We start from the raw sequence: 23,033 nt of genomic DNA, 5'->3' as shown, positions 1-23,033 counted from the left end.
TGGTATTTTAATATACATTTGGTTTTTAACTTTATTCCACATCGACAAGAGTGCCTTCCTTAATATATGGTTATTGAATTGTTTGAAGTCTTCTGTTCTATTGTACCATATGAATGCATGCCAACCCCATTTCAGATCGTATCCTTCTAGTTTCAGGAGTCTCGTGTTTTCCAATGTTATCCACTCCTTAATCCATACCAATGCAGATGCCCTGTGATAGAGAAGCCAATTTGGAAGCCCCATTCCTCCTCTTATTTTTTGGTCTTGTAGGTGTTCAATTTTAATTCTGGGTTTTTTCTTCTGCCTGATAAATTTAGATACACATTTTTCAAGCTTCTTAAATATTATTTGTTTTAAAACAATTGGAATTGTTTGGAAAAGGAATACGCGTTTTGGTAGAATGTTCATTTTCTTGTAGCAATTCTACCCATCATTGATAATTGTAGATTTTTCCAACTAGAAAGGTCTTTCTAAATTTCATCCATCAATTTTAAGTAATTATCTTTCAAAGGAGTGCTTGTTTTCTTTGTGAAGAATATGCCCAAATATTTTACTTTCCTTCCTTCCTGAAAATTTGTAATTTGTAGTATTTCATCAGTCTCCTGTCTTTGCATGTTTTCGTCATAATTGTGTGTTTTTTTTGTGGTCTATTTTTAACCCTGTCATTTCACCAAATTCTTTTAATTCCAATATTAAACCTTCTATTGATTCCTTAGGATTTTCAACTACTATGAGCAGGTCATCTGCAATGGCCTGTACCTTGAATATTTCTCCTCTGATTTTAAGTCCTTTAATTTTATCTGATATTCATATCTGCTGCATTAGTGCTTCTATTACCATTAAAAAGAGTAATGGTGATAGTGGACAACCCTGTCACGTTCCTTTATGTATTTCTATTTCTTGTGTGTGTTCTCCATTAATTCTTATCTTTGCCATTTGTTTGGAGTAGATAATCTTTATTATTTCAGTGAAATTCTGACCTGCCCCCATTTCTTCTAGTTGTGTTGTCACGAAGTTCCAGTTTACATTATCAAATTCTTTCTCCGCATCGATAAAGAGAATTGCCGCCTGTTTTATTGGATGGTTTTCATAGTATTCCAAAAAGTTAATGAGATTTCTCACATTAGATATTAAATATCTCCTTGGAAGGAATCCTGCTTTGTCTTGATAAATAACTTTGACTAATATTCTCTTTAGTCTTGTTGCTAATATTGTTGCAAATATATTGTAGTGTACGTTTAAGGGAGTTATTGGTATATAGTTCGCTATTTCCTCCATTTCTGTGCCTTCTTTATGTATAATCGTAATGACTGCCTCCTTCCATGTTTTGGGTATTTTTCCCTCTTGTCGTACTTCATTTATCATTTTTTTGAAGGGGGTGGCCAGCTCGTCTTCAAATTTTTTATAGTATTCTGCAGGTATCCTTTGGTGTCAGTTATAGAAGGTGTTGTAAGTCTTCATAGAATTGAAATTTAGCCTCTTCAGCATTGGTGGTTGGTGCATAAACTTGGATTACTGTGATGTTGAAAGGTCTGCCTTGGATTTGCATTGAAATCATTCCATCATATTTGAGATTGTATCCCAGTATGGCTTTTCCCACTGTTTTGTTGACTATCAGGGCTACTCTATTTCCTCTATGGGATCCTTGCCCACAGTAGTAGATATGATAATCGTATGAATTGAATTCACCCATTCCTGTCCATTTTAGTTCACTGACGGCCAGGATGTCAATGTTTATTCTTGCCATCTCCTGTTTGACCACATCCAGCTTACCAAGGTTCATAAATCTTGCATTCCAGGTTCCTATGCAGTATTTTTCTTTGCAGCATCGGACTTTCCTTTCACTTCCAGGCATGTCCGCAGCTGAGTGTCCTTTCGGCTTTGGCCCAACCACTTCATTAGCTCTGGAGCAACTTGTACTTGTCCTCTGCTCTTAATCAATAGCATGTTGGACGCCTTCCAACCTGAGGGGCTCATCTTCCAGCGTCCTATCTTTTACCCTTTTGTTTCGGTCCATGGAATATTCTTGGCAATGATACTGGAGGGGCTTGCCAGTTCCTGCTCCAGGTGGATCACGTTTAGTCAGAACTCTCCACTATGACCTGTCCGTATTGGGTGTCCCTGCACGGCATAGACCATTTATTTATTTATTTATTTATTTATTTATTTACAATATTTTTTAGCCGCACCATTGCCAGTGGCTTCTGGGTGGCTTCCCTGCATTACTCAAGCCCCTTCACCACAACAAGGCAGGAATCTGTGAAGAGGAATTGGGGTTTACAGTTGTGTAAATCAAATAGCTTAAGCCAGAGTCGCAAATTGCTGCTAATCGACAAGGCTCAGTGGCTTAGGTTGGGGAGCCAGAGGTTAGGAGTTCAGTTCTCCACTGTGCCTCCTTGAGAAGAGCTGGACTTGATGATCCATAGGGTCCTTTCCAGCTCTGCAGTTCAAAGGTAATTATTACTGAGAGACTGATTGTACTCTTGTGTGCATGACCAGGAACAGAACCAATACCTTGTTAATTACCAGCAATTTACCAACATGATTTCACTTACACAAGTGTAAATCAGTAGTTGGATTCTGATCAGAGACAAAACTGTAGATACAAGATACTTGATAATTTAAAAGCATTGCCCAAGTAGAGCAGACGTTACTGAAATTGGCAGCCTCAGAAAAAACATCTAAAGAATGGAAATTGTAGTGATATCCTCAGTAAACTACTGACATGTAAAGATAAAATTCCAAGCTAGTTGTTTTTATATCCTGGAGGAAGTTCATGGTAATATATATACACGTGTCAACGTACACGTGCCTCAAATATGTCTCCATGAAAACAGAGAAGTGTTCTTTCTTGGTGAGATAGTTACAATGAACTTCCATATGGAGATGTCACAGTGGATGTACAGTGGTGCCTTGCTTGCCGATGTTAATTCGTTCCAGCAAAATTGCTGTAGAGTGAAAACATCGTCGAACGAAATAAAAAAGCCCATTGAAACGCATTAAAACCCGGTTAATGCGTTCCAATGGGCTGAAAACTCACCGTCCAGTGAAGATCCTCCATAGGGGTGGCCATTTTCCATGCCTGTGCAGCGAGGAATCTGTCCCTAAGCACAGCGGGGGGCCATTTTCTTCAGCCGGCGGCCATTTTGAAACCCAATGATCAGCTGCTTTTGATCATCATGAAGCGAAAATTGGTTCCTGAAGCAGGGAACCGATCATCGCTAAGCGAAATTCCCCCATTTAGACAATCGTTTTGCGATCGCAATTGCGATCGCAAAAACCTCATTATAAAGCAATTTCCTCCTTAAGCGAGGCAATCGTTAACTGGGGCATGACTGTAACTGGGAATTATAGTAAGCCAGAAGTGGGAGCAATGCAATGTACTGTTGCATGTTGCCAATTGCTTCATCAATCCATGGTTTGTTTACTGTGACATCCAAACCTGGCTTATATTTCATTGTAAAAGCCAGAGTTATAAGCTCTATTGTGATTTATGTCCAACCTCATGTCTGACATGTCCATAGAGGTATCTGCATAACTCATGATTAACTGAAGCCTACTTGTAGTTGCACGCTCAGCAGAACAAGTGGCTAACAGAAAATTTCAGCTTAGAAAACAAATACTGACTCACTTAGTTCTGAGAGCCATTTTTTCCATTATTCATTGGGGATACAGTTTATATCAGGGGTCTCAAACATGCAGTGCAGGGGCCATTTGTGGTCCACCAGATGATAGTTTGTGGCCCCCGCCTTGCCTGCCCCTGAAGCACCCATGCATCCTTTGCTGTCAAGAGTCGCTCCCGGCCCATTCTCGAAGAGCACCTCCAAGCCATCACCAGCAGCTGCCACTGCCGCCTCTTCCAGGGAAGCGACTCTCTGGCTCTCTTTCTCTCTTGGCACCCCCAGCACCAGCCCGGCCAGTGGCCACCTCAGCCTCCGGCGGTGCTTCCTCCTCCTCCTCTTCTTCCTGCTTTAGCGCCTTGGCTCTGGAGGCTGCCTGGGCTTGCCTTGCAAAGTTTGCTCCTCTGTCGTGGTGGGGTTAACTGCTGCTGAGTGTGCCTTTTTTTGAGGGGGGCCCTCAGAGGAAGGTTGCCGGACCTCCATGTGTGTGTTTGTGTGTGCGTGGGCACACACACACACACCTCTGGGGTGGCTCCCCGTTCTGTTTAATTTCATAGGTATCACTTTCTCCTTTGAGAAGGTGAATACTTTGAGGGTTTTTTAAAAGCATTTTTATGTCGTGCCCTCCTCCCCCTGGCTGAGCGGTCGCCGGTGCTCCCTCCCTTCTCCGCTTCTTTGTCCTGCTGCTTCTGCTGGTGGTGGTGGTGAAGGAGGAGCCGGAGGGGGTCGTGGCTGGACAAGGGCTCATGCGCATCCCTCCTCCTTCTCCTCCTCGGAGCCCTAGCTGGGCTAAGGAAACTCCTGCACGGCTTCCTCGGGCTCTTGCTCTGCTTGGCGGAAAATCTGATGCGGCCCAGCCTCACCCAGACTGTGCCTCCAGTGGCCCCCAGGTAAATTGAGTTTGAGACCCCTGGTTTATATGAAGCAGTATGGTATGTACAGAACATATGTTTTCTGCAACAAGGGTTTGGGGATATTTTCAATCCAAATTGCATCTTTTGCTATTTAATATTTAAAGATAAGTATACCAATGTCTGCAGTCTCATAGACCATGGACCTTCCTTGGAACTGGCTTTCAGTAAAGGCATCCAACTCTATAGAGAGCTAGATGTTTGCTTCTGTAACTTCTGCTGCCTTCACCCATTTCTCTTGGAGCAGGATATGCTGCTGTCAAGAGGCGGGGGAAGGACATGCAAGGTATGGTGGTGAGGCGTGATGTGTTGGGGGGGGAGGGATGGATCTGGGCCCCTGAGCTACACTGACCACCTCAGTGGTACTAATGATAATGTTGGCCTGGCACTTTGTTTTAAAGAGAGCTGGAAGTGTGTTTGCTTGCGGAAATAAATCTCAGCTCTGACTCATCTGAACCTTTGCTTGTTTATACTAAACAATAAATTGTAGTAATAATACAGCTGTTTGGTGGAAAACATTTTAAGTGTTCAATTGATATAATTCTTAATTTTGGGGCGATTCTATATTTTTCATGTGGCAGTATTTTCGCTTTTATTCTGTAATTTAGCCTGCAGTCTGAATACCTTTATGTCTTTTTATCAGTAGCCGCTTAAATAAAAATATTATACACTATAACATATGCACTATTGTTAAAAGTAAATTAGCTTCCCACTCCACTGATAAACACCACTGTAACGTTATCAAGTGGGGAGGGGGACCTAGGGGTTTACACTACATAGTTATTTATGTAGCTCTTTAATCACTCCCCCTTGAAGTTTTTTAAAAAGCTGCAGAATTGAATATATACAAGCCTTTGCTGAAATGTGAGACAGAAATTGTCTTATTGCAACTTTCTACCTTCTGTTTTCTTTTTAAACAGAGAAAAAAGTTAAAAATAGAATAGTTGAAGTCTCTGGAGTCACCATCCAGAAAGTGAATGGCCTAGTCACTCTGCCTGAAGACCTACATTTAAAAGTTTTAGCTTGAGACTCAGGTTTACACAGTTTATATTAATAGGAATGGTATATTTCTTAGAACTAGTAGTCTTACTCTGCTTAGCAAGTGATTTACTATAAGCCTTTAGCACCGGAGTTCTAAGAAAGCATCATTATTGTAGTTTTGGAACTAAAAACTAGATGATGACAAGGAGTGTTTAATCTAGTTTTATTTTAAAAACTTTATTTTGTGTTGCTTAGTGCATTTGTTCTGTTTTGCAGTGTAAATTTAGTACATAAGTACTACACGTAAGTCAGACACACTACCGTTGTGCAGTAGTTAAAGCATCACACATATCAAACATTTTAAAGCAAAATTTTAAAGGTTGCTGGGACAAAAAATTCCCTATCTGCATGAAATTATCTAGGAATCGTTGACTCCGAAAGAGCTTCAGTGCCCCCAACCTTCATATACTTGTGTGAAAAATTATCTCTGAGGGAACTACCATATTTCCAAATTTCATGCATATATATTGAAAAACAAAAAATTAAACCATTTTAATTTTCCTTTCTCCATTGCAGGGACATGTAAAGATTTAGGTTTCCAAATTTTGATTCAGATTTGTATCCAAATCATACCAGATCATGTCTAAATTGTTCAGATCAGGCCCAATCTGAATTACTAGACTGTCTCTCCAGCTAAATCAGGAGATGCTAGCACAGCAATAATAATGATGAGCTTAATTTTAGTTCATTGCTGAAAGAATGTTTCTAAAAGCAGGCACTCTTCATTCTTCATAAATTACTCATTTGTAATTATCTATGGCAAGTGAAATAATCACAACAGCAACACAGTATGTACAGTATAACAACATGGCAATTCTCATTATTTCTGAAGAGGCAAGGTACAATTTAATCAACCTATTGGCGTTGCTTGCAACATCATTTCATTAGAATTATTTCAATGAGCTTCACAGTGAATAAAGATAACTTACTGTGATTCTGTCTTAGGAAAAATTCAGGATATCTGAAAATATTTTTGGTTTTTTGACAGGATGAACTTGATGAACTCCGGGCTGAAATGGAAGAGATGCGTGACAGCTACCTTGAAGAAGATGTTTACCAACTTCAGGAACTTCGACGAGAGCTGGACCGTGCAAACAAGAACTGCCGCATTTTGCAATATCGTCTCAGGAAAGCAGAACAGAAAAGCTTGAAAGTTGCACAGACAGGTCAAGTTGATGGGGAACTAATTAGAAGCTTAGAGCAAGATCTAAAGGTGATTGGAACATTTCTGCATAATTATGTCTTGAGTCAACAGTGCAGTCCTATATGTGTTTACAGAATACTTGTCAAAGGCAAGCCCCATGTGTATGGAACTTGTATATATCGTCTCCAAATTGGGAAAGTAAATTGTAAAATTACTGTTAAATTTCACAGGCATGTCTGGAATTTGGAAGGAAAAGAGTTTCTGTGGCAGTAATCTGGGATAGACGGTGTCCAAGCCTGGTAGAAGCTCTTGCTGGGTCTTGAAAGTGATTTGCTTTTGCTGCCTTGGTTGAGCCTTGTGGTGCTACATAGGCACTGCATATTGAGAAAAAAAAAGAACAAGTTCCCCAAATGTTTTACTTCATTTATCTGATGTTTAGGTTTATCTATTTATAGGTAATAATTATAGGAGATACTACATTTGATGAACGAAAGATGTGATGTTTAAAAAGAGTCCATGTTTCATCAAAGCAGAACTTATTGAGGGCTGGGGAGAAAAGGTCAGCAAGTGCTTTCTAACACGTACTCACAGGAGTCCATGCAGCTTACAGAAGGCTGTTGCAAACCTACTTCCACTCCCATCTTGATGGGATCAAGTACTTGCTAGTCGAGGTGGTGGGGGCTTCTTGCATGGACCAGAGGAAGGGAACTGGGTGACACACAGAAAATCCCACTTTCTATCCTCCCAGTTTTTCCAAGTAAGCAGTAGAGTGAGTAGTCACTCATCTAGTAGTGGGCTGGTCATGTTGGCCTATGTTTCACAATAACATTAAGTTATTAACACACAAGCACATTATTAAGTGTTAGATCTAGCTCTCCTCTCCCTCAAGGGAACATGTTGTAAATGGAATACCACTCAGGATGCTCTACCAAGGAGGAAGCAGGAGGGGCAATCTGTGCTTCTGCCCCTTCTCCCTGCTGGAAGTAATTTGTCCAAGCTGTTTTGAAGGACTATCAAACATTCTGAAGTAGATTTTCAAGAGGCGTGGGAGATGGAAGGGCAGAGCTCTTTTTTTCCTTACCATTGCTATAAACTCCCTGTTTAATCAAAACCTTTCCACAAGTCGAGGGCATGTTTCTCTCCATGAAAGGAGAAATCTGGACCCAAACCAAAGTACTTTCTGCTTTAATAAAGAAAAAAAACTTAATTAAAGACTATTAGTAACATTTGTATATTCTTCTAAACAGGTAGCCAAAGACGTTTCTGTCAGGCTGCACCACGAGCTGGAAAATGTGGAAGACAAGCGTGTTAAAGCAGAGGATGAAAATGAAGTCCTTCGTCAACAAATGATTGAGGTGGAAATATCCAAGCAGGCACTGCAAAATGAATTGGATAGGTTGAAAGAGGTAAGTGCAAAACTTAGAGGGATAAACCAAACAAAGATTGGCTATTCACAAACAACACCCTAAAGCTCTGCAATAATATAGTTCCAGCCACTACTATTAAATAAATATGGTCTGGTCCATTGTTGTTTTTGTTGTTTAGTCGTTAAGTCATGTACGACTCTTCGTGACCCCATGGACCAGAGCACGCCAGGCCCTTCTGTCTTCCACTGCCTCCCGGAGTTTGATCTGGTCCATAGATGATGCCAAACCATAGTCCAGCATTATGAACACATTCTATTTTTTCCCCTTTCAGGGTGTTTTCATCCATTTACCTCTGACATGTCCACAAGGATGAATTTGGAAATATTTGCTTCTCTTTTTTGAAATTAATTACAGTTTGCCATGTGTCTGAATCTGGACAAAGTGTGCTTACTCTGAACTATGATTAGTGAAAATAAGAGAACATCAAGCTGTAAACTGACATCCAGTATTACAGTGGTGGAAATTCATGGAAGCTGTATTTTATACATCTGCTCTCTTCAAATAGTACACAGAGGATTGGGAAACCTCTGAATGGGATGGGATGTTACATAGGAAGTAGAAGAGAAAGGGAACATCCTGTAAACTGGTGAAAGCTGAAGCAGAACTGGCTTGTTTTTGCTAATGAGAGTTAACATTACCATAGAACCATAGTTTAAAGTATGGACGACATGTTAAAACATAGCTTGACCAAAATTGAAACCACAGAAGGGGGAAGAGAGAGTGTTTGTGCTTTTCTGGTATGCAGTTCTTATTGCTGAATCTGTTCCCCCCCCCGCCCGCCAGTTTTCTCCTTAAGCATCCATAATATAGAAACCCTCTTTCTGATCCAGTGATCACTTTGTATGGCAGGGAGCAATTTTCTTCTTATATGTGAGAATCTGTTAGCTTTCAGTTACAGGGCTATCCTTGCCTGATCAGAGTGTGCTTCTCTACTGTATATTTTGTTCCAGTTCTTGTTTAATTTTCCTGTAGTGGGACTGAGTAAACCTGGAGGATTTAGAACAGAAATGTTAATTGAGTTGGATGAAGCTAAGCTTCTAATTCCTCACTGAAATCTGTGCAGATGCTGCCAAGCACAAAAAAATTGCTTCATGTACAACTAATATTTTGTACTTGAAGAAGAAGTGCATTCATATCATTTGTTGGCTGTGCAAAATTTGCTGCTTTGTTTGATACAGAAGTAATTACTGTACTGAAATTAAACATGGTGTGCTAGAAGATGGTGATAGTTATGTGACCGGATGAAATATGTTGAAAAGTGATCATAACCCTGGTATAGATAACCCTGGCATACTCTAGTATAGATAGCAGCATCTTTTTTCTTGTGTCAGCACAGATCATGTTGGCAAACTATAGATTAATGCAGAAGACTTAAACATAATGAGAGCACTTAACCTTCTGAACTATGCTCAGACTGAGAGAACTGACTTAGTTACATGTTTATTGTAATCTTTCAGATAATATTTTGGTGGTTACTAGTACATCACTTGATCCTATTCTATAAGTTTTGTAATAAATACTATTAATTTGCAGCCATAAACTTACTTTCCTGGAAATAAGTCCCATAAACACAGTAGGAGTTCTCACTAGATAAATATAAACTTGCTGTTGTAATTTTTTTGTTTGTTTACAAGAAAAAAACAACATTTTCTGGAACTTTAAACTATAGATCTGAAAATGAAGTATTCAGTGTGATGGATATGGTTTTGTTGTGTGATTTTTGGTTTTTGTTGCTTGGATGTCTTGTTTCGCCATGTTTTTTTAAAAAAAGCCTCATGGTGCAGTGGTTAAACTGCTGTACTGCAGCCAAAACTGTGCTCACGACCTAGGGTTCAATCCCAGGTAGCCGGCTCAAGGTTGACTCAGCCTTCTATCCTTCTGAGGTCAGTAAAATGAGTACCCAGCTCATGGAGGGGAGGCAATGTGTAGCTTGCAATGTTTAACTTGTAAACCGCCCAGAGAGTGCTTGAAGTGTTATGGGGCAGTATATAAGCAGCACGCTTTTTGCTTTTTTTGCTTTTACAGAAAACATATATTGGAGCTCAGTTGTTATGCTGTTTCGTACAGAACAAAGGCAATTTCTCAAGTACAGAAGCCCAAGACTGATTACATCTTTAAACAGTCTTAGACTTCTGTACCTGAGAAAATGCTTTTGTGCTGTACAAATCAGCATTTTCCAGTTACGTCCCAAAATGAACTGGGGTCTTATAGTACTTTCTAGCATTACTATAATATTTCCATTCTAATAACAATATTGGCTACGTATATTTTGAATCATCTTAAATATACTAGTAATGTGGACTCAGAAAAGTGGAGACTAAAACAATGTTTGAGTTTCGTTATCACAGTGAATTCTTGATTTGGAAATATTTGTGTAGTTATTTATTTAGAATGGGCTTTCAAAGTATTTAGCTATTAATTTGTGCTTAATCTGTAGGCAGATTTCTCCAAATACAGTACTGGTAAATAATCTGTTAATTAGGATAGTGAATTGCACTAGATTAGGCCAGTTGAATGAATGGGGATTTAGTAAGATGGTAAAACTTTGTAGGTTCCATTGATTAAAATTGGCCTACTCTTAACTGTGACTTACTGTGACAATGTAAGTTGCAGTTACAATAGGTCCATTTGAATTCATGTAACTTGTAGAGGAGTTCATTTCCCAAATCCCAGTTCAGGGTCAACTCTAGTGCTATTCACTATACGAAGCAACAGTTTTGGCTATTATCACATGCTGGATGCAAATATGCCTATATGAATCTGTTCTCCATGTGTAACATTGTAAGTACTGGTACTACATCTGTAAAAAGATCAGACCTATCCTTTCAACTATGGCTGGGGTTTGTCATGGGAATCAATGTGACAGAGATTGTTCAGATTTTCATATTTTAAATATTCTATAAAAGTGATGATTCATCACTTTGAAGCAGGTTAATAAATCTGTAACTGTATGGAAAAATTGGCCTAAATGCTCCAGTTCCAAATTCATCTGTGACTGGAAGGAGAAGAAGCACATGAGAATGATCTCCAGCCATCATTTATTATTAGTCATACTACATATCTCAGGTTTTAGAGTGCCTGGGCTCCTCACTGTTGTTTTGCAGCCAGTTCCTGACCTCAGGGCAGAGATAATCTGAAAATCAGATAAACTGTTTCTGGAGAGAACTCTCTGTAATTGAAAGATGCTATTTCCCTTTAGGATTATTTGAGACATGCAAAGCTGTGAAATTATCATGTAAGGCATACTGGGGTGAAAGATAATGGCTGAAATCCAGTAATAAGTCAAAACTAGAGTAGGCCTATTGAATCAGTGGAATTTAGGCAGGAACTAACTCACCAAATCCCCATTGATTCACTGGGCCTACTCTAGTTGCAAACTACTACTGTATTTTAGCCAATGTTTTATAGCCTTAGTAGGATCAGAAGAAGATTCCTTTGAAAGATGGCTTCGTTAAAAAGTAACCCTTAAACCTTTATTCTATTTTGTATTCACAAAGATGGTCTCAGCAGACTTTGTGGACTCAGCTGAGATGAATTGGCTTGTTCCCCAGTCCCCTCCACAGTTAACAGTTAAATAAGTTAATTGAAAGATCACATTTATGATTGATAAGAATAGGCTACACCATGTACTGGTTACAGCAGAATATTATTGACACAACACATCCCTGTCTTGCATAGCCAAACTCTGAACCCAGAGTGAGGACCCAACCCCAACCCTGCTGTATGCAAAGGTGCCTGATGCATAATACTCCGAGATCCATTTGGCCCGTTCGCTGGGTATTTTCAAAAGCCAACTTAAAACCTGGCTATTTAGGCAGGCCTTCCCTCCGGGCACCACTTAATTTATCTTTTTATCCTCCATCTTGAATGATTGTTTATTGTTGTGAAGTTGTTGTTACATTTCAATTGTTTTTACTCTATTTGTTTTGAGCTGCCCAGAGTAGGTGGACGTGGTGGTGCTGTGGGCTAAACCGCAGAAGCCTGTGCTTCAGGGTCAGAAGACCAAGCAGTCGTAAGATCGAATCCACGCAACAGAGTGAGCTCCCGTCGCTTGTCCCAGCTCCCGCCACCCTAGCGGTTCGAAAGCATGCAAATGCAAGTAGACCAATAGGGACCACCTCAGTGGGAAGGTAACAGCGTTCTGTGTCTAAGTCGCACTGGCCATGTGACCACGGAAGATTGTCTTCGGACAAAACGCTGGCTCTATGGCTTGGAAACGGGGATGAGCACCGCCCCCTAGAGTCGAACACGACTGGACAAAAATTGTCAAGGGGAACCTTTACCTTTACCTTACTGCCCAGAGTAGACATTGTCTAGATGGGCAGCATCCAAGTTTAATAAACAAACAAACAAACAAAAATAATTTGCCCTGAAATCCGTACAGATTTTCCACCACTAGAAACTAATGAAATTAGAAGACATCTACAATCACTCGTTTTTGTACCATGTGTGGCTTAACATATCCCTTAAAGGATGCTGATTGCCACCCTGGTGTATGGGGCAGCCAGATGATGAGGCAGATGTGGCCACCTCAGTACTGAAAGAATGTGCCCTCTCCTGGTGGACTGGACTGAAAACTGGTATGCTAGGAAAGGCCCCTGTCCCCATAACCTGGCTGGCTGGCTTTCCCGCTCCTCTGCATCCCAATGCCCCTGGCACAAAGCAGCCTAAGATGAAGGATCAGAGATAGGCTCCAGCTTCCCCATGCTCAATATTCCCTAGGCCACAAATGGGACTCCAAGTGAAGAGTGATATGGGAACTCTAGCTTTTTACAGTTTTGTTAAACTAAAAAAGGTCTTTTTTAAGACTTCAGAAAGTATATAGTTTTTTTTAAGGTTTCTATTACTTGTAATGACAAAACTTAGACTTTTTGAAATCTATAATAATGATTCCCTTTTTTTGATTATTTTGTATTTGGTCACTGCTATTTGGCTATTCAGTGTGGTGCAGTGGATAGAGTGATAGACTGGGACTCAGAAGATCTGGGTTGAATCCCTGCTCAGCCATTGAAACTCACGGGCAGAGGGAGGGAAGTGAAACTGACAAAATCACTCCTTAAATATCTCAGTTACCTTGAACGCTCTATTGGGATTGCTGTAAATTGAATATTACTCAAGATAGGACACATCTCTCTCTCTCTCTCTCTCTCTCTCTCTCTCTCTCTCTCTCTCTCTCTCTCTCTCTCTCTCTCTCTCTCTCTCACACACACACACACACACACACACACACACACACACACACACACACACACACACACACACACGGCTACAAATAGATTTACGATAAGCCAGTTTATGTCTATAAAGAAGGATGGTTCTTTTCAGTTTTGAAAAAAGTTGTTGGTTGTTTTGAGCTTCTGTTTCCATCCATGTCATAACCAGGATATTTGCTAAATCATATGCTCCATTTTCATTCTGTCCAAAGTTGCTGGAGAATTTATGGAGTAGCATTGCAGAATAATTGGTTTAAGAAAAATCACAGTTTTTCTAGAAAATCAACATATTTTCTCTAACTTGCTGCATATGGAATGTATGTATTAAAACGGTAACAAAAAATTAGTATGTCCGATATTTGTATAGACATAAATTATTTTTTCAGCAAATAAATTATTCAGGGAAGTGTTCTTACAGTGCATATTTAAATTTTTATTTTCATAAATATTTTTTTAAAATGTAATCTTAATTGCTCCATTTCAAAACTGCACCTTCTTCAAAGTTATCTTCATCAGACATGATTTTGGTCTCCACTGTGGGATTAGCATTTTCTAATGGCTAATAAGCAGTGTGAGGTAGCCCGAAGGCATAATAGGAACACCTACCTCCTTAAGATATTGTATGCTAGTAACTACATTGCACTACTTTTCTATGTAGAAGGAAATAAAATGTGGAAGTGAAACCCATTTGGTTGGCTTGTACAGGAAAATTGGCACTGAAGCTGGCTCTGATCCAAAGCTTTTTCTCTTCTTCTGAAGCCTGGGAGGATTATAAGGGGAAATCACAGTATGCCTATAACTTTTCTAATTGTTTAGCAGAATTGCATTTGCAGGGATAGTAGCCCCTCCTTGCAGGGATAAAGTTGTCAGACAAATAGAAGCTGAGGCTAACAAACTGTAAATAAAAATACGTTGTCTTGTGCAGCATTTCCTGCCATCCAAGCAATGCATTTATCTTGTCTTCTGAATCAGCGATGTTCTGCTGGTGGATGGTAAGCTGTGATATAGGTCATACCAACAATATTCCCTCGATTGAATTAGATAGTAAAACATTAAGTGGGTCAACAAATGCATATTTGAACTAGAGGTAGGACTTGTTCTAAATGACATCTTTAGCCCCACAGATGTAATTGTACAGCTCCCACTCACTAAGGTACACTGCACATGCTCAAGTGATGGTGGGAGCCTCAGTTGGAAGTTAAAATGTATCTGGAGGGGATGTAAATCAGACTTCTGTAAAAATGGCTTCTACGAAGATGATATGGTATTTGGGATACTTCAAAGTATTGATACTTTTTAACAAAGTTCTGGTCTGTTCCTTCATGCTCCTTGACAATTTGACAATTTTTTGTCCAGTCGTGTTCGACTCTAGGAGGCGGTGCTCATCCCCGTTTCCAAGCTATAGAGCCAGCATTTTGTCCGAAGATAATCTTCCGTGGTCACATGGCCAGTGCGACTTAGACACGGAACGCTGTTACCTTCCCACCGAAGTGGTCCCTATTTATCTACTTGCATTTGCATGCTTTCGAACCGCTAGGTTGGCGGGAGCTGGGACAAGCGATGGGAGCTCACTCCGTTGCGTGGATTCAATCTTACGACTGCTTGGTCTTCTGACCCTGCAGCACAGGCTTCTGTGGTTTAGCCCGCAGCGCCACCACGTCCCCACCACATTCATGCTCCTGCTTACAGTGGGGTCTTGACTTGAGAACTTAATCCGTATTGGAAGGCGGTTCTCAAGTCAAAAAGTCTGTAAGTCAAGTCTCCATTGACCTACAGTGCATTGAAAACCGATTAATCCCGTAACAGGACTTTTTATTCCATTTTGGTTTTTTTCTGGTCTGTAAGTCAAATCTCAGTCTGCAAGTCAAACCTAAATTTTGCGGCCAGAGAAGTCTGTAACTCAAAAAGTCTGTAAGTCAAGCCGTCTGTAAGTCAAGGGTCCACTGTATCTGTAAAAGAGAAATAAGAAAACATGGGTATTACCAATGGTTTCTAATGAGTTTTCATTCAAAAGAAAACTAAACCATTTAACACTGCCTGAATTTTAGCCAACGGGAAAAGCAGTGAACCTGTAGCAATATTGATGTAAGGTTTCAGGCAAAGGTTTCATTTCGTAAGGTGAGAATGAAAAGCAGTGAACATGCAGCAAATAGGCCTTTATTGGGGGATAGGGCTATAGCCACTTTCCAAAGGATGCCTTATATGCTCAGCGGATATCAACTGCATATGTGAGGGATTCATCCATGTCCAGAATTCTTGATTTTGATCTAGCAATTGCCAATTAAATCAGAAAATGGTGGCAGAATCTGGTTGCTAATAATCTGTTCTTGAAACTGTGCTAACAAGTCAATGAAAAGGGAAAGTTGGCCACACCTCTTCAGGGTTCCAGAAAAAGCACTCAAAATGTGTGAAACCTGCTACATTTTCCTTCTTTTTCCTTTTTTAACCTTCCTCCTCCACTTTATCTTTTTTCTCTTTTTCCCACCCAGCTGCCTAGGGTGCGTGTTGGTGTATTCTTTGTCTGGCGTAAGAACTTTGAGCTAGCAAAGAGAAAAAGGCAAACAGTGCAATGGCAGGGTTCACGCTGCTTTGTAAAGGGTAGCCCTGCTGAAAGCTATAGAGTGCAGGGAGGATTAGGAATGAAGTAGCAGCTGCAGAATGATTTGACATGAATGTTATAAAACAGTTTAGCAAGAAATGAATGGGATTGTGTAACCTGGAAGAAAGGCAGATTTATTTTCTGCGCAACAGCTGTATTGAGCAGCTGACGATTTCCTATTCATTTTGGGGGCCATATGAAAGTACAAGGGTCAGCAGGAGAGCAACATCAAAATCAGCACTCTCTATGTAATTAGAAACTGGCTGGCATATCTGCTTTTGTGTGTGTGTCCTATGCATTATGATGTAGAAGTGGAAGTACACAAATGTAAGTAAAAAATACAATCTGCATTTCGTGTTTTACTTCTCCACATTCCTTCCTACCAACAATGGCCACAGTTCAGTTTTCTCTTAATGATGCCAGCCACGCGAAGGAAATGCATGTTGCCTTAACTAAGTAGAGTGTAGCGTACCAGAAACTCTTTTCTGCATCTCTTTCCACCCACAGTACAAAGCAATTTCCTGAGTGAGGTTTCTGTTTTAGAACAGTTAGTGATATTGTAGCATTTCTGCCAACAGAAGGAGAACTGAATCATGGAACAAATCCCTTTAGTAACCAGTTAAGTGAAGATGGTTATCAGCTGGTACCACCGCCTGATGCTTCTAAGAGCTGTCATTCTAAACAAATATAGGAGCTCAAACTTCAACCTCCGTCCTTTTTTGCCTTTGCTTACAAGCAGCAGACTTTACAAGCAGCTAAACACTGTCAGTGTTTACAATAATTTAATCTATATATCCTAATCTCTGGTCTGTGGGATAAAGGTAAAAATAAGCACTGGTCAGTCTTTGAGAAAACAGGTGGTTTAATGAAACATATTATTTTATTGAGGGCTCCCAGATTATGCACTTCTTTTCAGTAGCAATACAAAGGAGTGTTTCACTAGTCAATTGCAACATTGACATGAAGTGATAATAAAAGGATGGACATAAAATGAGTTTCAGGATTTTTTGTAACATGTCCTTTGAAATTAGTTCAGAACAAGGTTTAAAATGTCTGAAGAAACACTGAATCATTTACTACATTATTAGAGTATTAAGTGATAAATTAGTCCTTTAAATAGCCACTTAAAGCAGGATTAGGTATCCTGTGGCCTTCCGTTTTTAATCATGCACTTCTGTGAGCAGTGCACTCTCCACATAAAGGCTAACCTACCTGGAGTGGTTCTGTGCCCTCATTTTGGGGTACGCCTCGTGGTAATTCTTGGGTTGGCGATCTGTCCAGCTAACTTTTCATCAGTTGACAATGCATGTTCGAGGCTTCTTTTGAAAACTAAAAGGCCATCCAGCCAGGTGGTGTGGGGGAAAAACAGAACCTACATAACTGTTTGGCTTAAATGGCAATCTTTGCCTCAACATCACAGATACTGGATCTGCTCTTAAAGATTCAAATTTTCAATCCAAGCCCTTTGTATAGTCATCAGTGCACAACATAGCGCACAAACATCATAGTTTAAATGCAAAAGATAGCCATTCAGTTTGTATCCCAAAGTACACAGCATATGTTGGCAACAAAACACACACTTAGACAAAAAAAATGCACAAATGTCCTGTCGGTGAATGTGAATGTGCATTTCTCATATGTTACAGAGGTGCACAATTGCAGATGCAGTTTGCTGTATCAGAATTCCCTAGGCCTCACCAAGATAAATGAAAGACCATGTGATGGTGCACATAAAGCTGATACCTTAGGCATTTCTTTTGAATATACTGTATCTTTAAAGTGTTTGAGGAAGTGATTGCTTTCCTCACATACTTTTACACAATTGAGGCATCTGGAACATATTTTTCAAGTAGAATGCACTTTGATTTGTCATCAGTTGTGTGAGTTGTTTATTTCTCCAAAAAAATGTAAACTTATTCTATTGATTCCTACTTTATGAATTAATTCTTGGGAGTGAGAAGTTTTTTTAAGTCTAAAGTCTAAACATGAAAGTGGACCTCCATTTTATAGATGAAGTTGGACATTAATACAGTGATGCCCCGCAAGATGATGATCGTGCGTTCTATTGAAATCCTTGTTTAGCGAAATCATCGTCTTGCAAAAAACCCCGTTTAATGCATTCCAATGGGGAAAATAGTCGCTGTTGTGCGAAGATCGCCCATAGGGAAGCCATTTTAAATCACTGTCTTCCAAAGCATCGGTGCCGAAAACACCCTAGGGAAGCCATTTAGCGGAGCCGCCAATCAGCTGTTAGAATCGTCCTCTTGCTAAGCATCAGCTTGGTCTCCTATTATTTATTTTTTATTTTGTTTCCTTTACTTATGTTGGCCTCAAGAGCAGCTCACAGCCCATCACAAAACGGGACCTCACAATGAATGAGATTACAGTATATAATTAAAAGCACAAGGGGCTTTTAGTATACTTCTTCCCGGTGGAAAATATTTTGCACCAGTTAAGTCAAAAACATTTGAAGTGCCTCTTTCCAACTTCTGTTTTCCTGGGGTCTTTTATTTATTCGTATCGGAATGTTGAACTCTCCTAAAGGGTTAAAGCCATTGACTAACGAGTCCTAGACAGACATTCATAAAGGTGACAAGGGGCGCTGAAAAGCTACTTTCTGTATCCACTGCCAAGGTGCTCTGCTCTTTGCTTCAGAGATCCCTCCAGGAAGTTCCAGCCGGGGCTGCCGGGGTGGGGTTGGTGCCATTCGAGGAGGGGCAGGGAAAGTAGGGAGGTGCTGGGGCAGCCCTTGGAGGTAGTTTCGAAGGGGTGCTTGGCTTAGCTTTGCGGGGAGGGCAGGGAAGTGGACAAGGACACAACCACCAGACGAGGGGGAGGCTGGACCAGCGAGCAATCTTTGGAAGAGCCAGGAGCCCCTCCCCAGTTTCCTTCCCAGCTGTTTTCATGGAAAGCTCCCCAAAGGAGCACCTTCCCTCCAGTCTGCAAAGCCAAGCCTCCCCAAGGGGGTTCACCCCTTGAACTGGGATGGCAGCAACCCAATTTCCCCAGCCCATAGGGAAGCCAAAAACACCCTAGGGAAGCCATTTTGCAGAGCCGCCGATCAGCTGTCAGAATCGTCCTCTTGCTAAGCATCGGTCTTGGGGAAAAAGCGTCTTTGGAAGCACAGATTGAAACATCGTATAATGAAATTCCCCCATAGGAAACAGTTTTTTGTGAAGTTCAATGACGGTTGCAAAACCTCGTTGTCATGCGGATTCATCATTTCACAGGGTCATCGTCTTGTGAGGTACCACTGTATTTGACATTCATGGATACCAGAATCTGTTTTGCATTGTAGACTCCCATGTTTAGATTTCTTTTATGTGCCAGCTTCCTGAATAAATATTTCAAACGCTGAGGTGGTAGCACCAAACTTTTTACTGTTGTGGGCAAACAGTACTGTGAATTTTTTCCCCAGATTAACTAATTCAAAGCAAATACAAAGTTTTTCTTTGAGCATCTGTAACTGAAATTTACTCTATATTGGGTCTATAGTTCACATGGGCAGAACTCTGTTAATGAAATGTTCTCATTTAAGGAAGGAGATCGGTGATTTTCTGGAGCTTCTTCTTTTGTCCTACAAAAGTCCCAGAATCACTTACCAGCTCTGTACATGCAGCACTAAGCTATTTGAGAATATGAAGAGCTATGGTAAGAGACATAACCACTAGTTAAAATTCAGCATTTGCCTTATTAGAAATCATATTTCAATTAGACTGTAAAAGTCTTTAAAAACGACAGAGCTGTCTCACCTCCTCTTATCATGCTTGATTTTTATTTTGTTAATCTGGTCGTTTTGTTTCCATCTTCTTCATTTAATGCTTTAGAATTTTACAATACATGGCTTATAACAGAAGAAAAGAAATAACCTTAGATGTAATTAAATTATTGAACAGATGTCTCATAAATTTGGCAATAGAAGCTGAAACTCCTGAAAACAAAATTCCAAAAGTTATTATAATTTCATTACTAACAATTGGCCAGCATTTATTTGTAGTCTACTTTTCCTCCCAAGAGGAGGTCCTAAGTGGTTTACAACTTCATTTGAGAGCAAATAAAATAATACTACAATAAATACAAACATTAACAATAAAATATTGCAATAAATATTTTGCCCAATATCATAATGATTTTTTGCTGAGCAGAAATCCATTAATGTATACATGCAGGATTTCTGGTCTTGCACAAGTATTGCTGTTTTGCAAGTGGAGGGGGTGTCTTCATAGATATCACCAGTTGTGTCTTGCATTACTTTGCTTTTGAGACTTTCCACTCAGCAGATGCACCATAGGATTCTGGATTTTTAGTTTAGGGATGCTATCCCTTGATACAGCCTAGTTGAAGAGCTATTGTGGGAAACATACGTGGGTCTTTATAGGTAGAGAAGGATGTCTACCACAATGCTTACAGTATGTTGTTGGAACAACCCCTCCCCAATCCTAGTACAACCACAGAAAGCTCTAGGGATGGAAAGCAGGCTGTCCAGCCATGACCACCCTGACGGCCATCTTCATAAAAATAATATTTCCCTCACTAGAGTGATGTACATTGGAAATTCAGGGATTCTAGTGGAGGGGTGGATCTTGATTGCTTTCTAGCAATTTCTGTTTGAAGAAAATTAAGAACAGGATTAGGCTAAACTGTTAAAATTAACTCACCAACAGATTGGGAAATAAGCGGCAGAGACTCAAACCGGTCAAGAGAATCGGTGACTACTGGATCTCTTGCTTCAGCATTTGCAGAAAGGAAACAGAGCTGCATGAGATAACTGAATATAAACATCACATAGTTTCTTCTTGCAATGATGGTGATTGGAAAATGCAAGCGAGATTGTTTTCCAAAATCACATTAAAGCTTTCAATGAGCAGTGTTCAGTTCACTTCTTTTCCCCTCTTCATCACCTTGCTGGTTTCCTCATATGAAAGTGTTCTACCTATAGCATTTTGGAGACACACAGTCTGGTTTCTGTTAGTATCCATGTTGTGCAATTGAAGCAATTTAGATTCATCTGGATCCGTTTTGAACTGATCCAGTCAGCTTCACATTTGACACTGATTGCTCTGAATCAGCACAGTCCAATTTCTGCTTCAGCCAGATTGGTTGTGCATCTTCTATTACAAACAGTTGTAATTTCCAAGTCTAGACTGGAATATGTCATGTTCCTGAAGACTCCAGGCAGTCAGCTAAACATTCTCTAGCTCAGGGTGTGTTCACAAGGAGAAGCAGATTGCATTTTGGTCTGCTTGTGGAGTGGTCCCATGTGATCTGTTTCTTGGTGATCACACGATGTATGGGTAATTGTGCTCCAGCCTGACCTTGGGACATTTTTTGTTCAGATATAGTGCTAGTATTCGAAGCTGGGCTGGACTGATTCTCCAACAGATGTGTTGTTTTGAGGGAGATATATAGGCATCCTTCAGTCTCGAGAGACTATGGTAACATGCTCTGAATCGAGGAGTGTCCTCTCCAGAGCATGAAGCCCGGGTAAGGTAATATGGAGGATAAGCTGTTACCCAAGCAGCAGATCCCCCCTCTCCACATTGCTGAAATGGTCCAATGGAAAGGCAAGAGCCAATACAACTGGTTTCAGCAATGTCGCAGGAGTTGGCAGAACGACACATGCTGCCTTCGGGACTCCAGCTCCGGATTTTGCCTTGAGGTTAACTCCTGAAGCCTTTTCCATGAGTGGATATAGCCACAAGGCAGTGGAGGTTTGAAATCGGAGTTTTCCTTCTCCTTGCTTATGGCAAAAAGAAAAGTGCTGCCCCTCCCCACATTCTGCAAGGCCTCTCACTCTGTAGCAGCAGCTCTCCAAAACAAAGAAAATGGCATATTTGCCACTCCTGGATGCCGGAAACAACCACCCATCTATTTATTTATTTATTGGACTTACATACCGCCCCATAGCGCTACAAGCTCTAGCCTCATGGAAGAATCAATCCATTTGTGGACCATTTGCTACTGTCAGTTTCTTGGTAAATACTTTACATTGCTTACAGCAGCAGTTCCCAACCTCAGGCAACCAAGGTGTTCTTGGACTGCAACTCCCAGAACTCCTGGTCAGCACAAGAAGTGGTGAAAGCTTCTGGGAGTTGCAGTCCCAGAAACCTCGGCTATCCAAAGTTGGGAACTACTGCTACAAGCAATGCAGAGTATTCTACCAAGAAACTGAGTTTAGCAGATGATGCACTTTAATAACTGAAGAATGTGTGAATACAAATCTATTTGCAGCAAAGCTCAGTGAGCAACACAACTTTTCTTAAAACTCACACTTCGAAGGCTATAATCCTGTACACACTTTTCTGGGAGTAAGTCCCACTGAATTCAATGGGGCTGGCTTCTGAGTAGACATGTATAGGACTGCACTTTTAAGTCCCATTAATTTACAGTATGGAAACATTTTACCTTTTTTAAGATGTCATCAACTAGTTTCAGAAATATTTCATCCACATTAAAATTATCCTTGGCACTAGCTTTCCAAAAACGCATCCCAGTTATCTGCTGTGCAAATTTTTCTCCCGCTCCCTGCAAAGTAACCCTTTCTGGTGCTATCATATGTGCACCTTTCCTGCTGTCTGATTATACCTTGAGTAATACTTGTGAGAGTTGCAATCCAAATACCTCTGCAGGGTCAGAATTCCATACACCTGCTGCACACATTCACCCAGGAATAGGTTTCATTGAATGCATTAGGACTCCCTTTTGAGTAGAGATGTATAAAACTGCACTGTCAGCTACCAAATTATATATTCAAGAATGGCTTTCCAAAGTCTGCTCTCTAAAGCAGGAGGCAACTGTCACAGTCTCTCTCTATATAAAGATTTCATACCCTGATTACCCTCATATCTTATATGCAGAGAAATAAAAAAAAACACACAAATAGAATGTGTAATTGATTCTGATTGCATGAAAATGAAACTGACAATGCATTGACTTTTGGAGGGAAAATAGTGTGTTAAATTTTCAGACTGAAGACTGTAATCTCTTGGAATCTGTCCATAAAAGACACTAGAAAAATGGCTTTTGCTTTAGGTTTTCCTTTTGTTTGATGGTAGTAGGATTTGGCAATGTTCCCAGA

The 23,033-nt window shown here is 40.3% G+C and overlaps 1 protein-coding gene across 6 annotated transcripts in view; it reads left to right on the top strand.

Moving 5' to 3' along the window:
- Positions 1–23,033, top strand: part of MTCL1 (microtubule crosslinking factor 1) — a 116,259-nt gene that overhangs the window by 12,606 nt on the left and 80,620 nt on the right. For all 6 annotated transcript variants that reach the window (XM_078391535.1, XM_072998811.2, XM_020793492.3 and 3 more), the window contains exons 2-3: positions 6,561–6,785; positions 7,964–8,122. In XM_078391535.1, the coding sequence (XP_078247661.1) occupies positions 6,561–6,785; positions 7,964–8,122 (384 nt within the window). The remainder of the gene's footprint in view (positions 1–6,560; positions 6,786–7,963; positions 8,123–23,033) is intronic.

The sequence above is a fragment of the Pogona vitticeps genome, chromosome 4 (assembly GCF_051106095.1).
Source record: "Pogona vitticeps strain Pit_001003342236 chromosome 4, PviZW2.1, whole genome shotgun sequence".
Lineage (NCBI taxonomy): Eukaryota > Metazoa > Chordata > Lepidosauria > Squamata > Agamidae > Pogona > Pogona vitticeps.
This window is presented reverse-complemented; position numbering and strand designations above follow the sequence as displayed.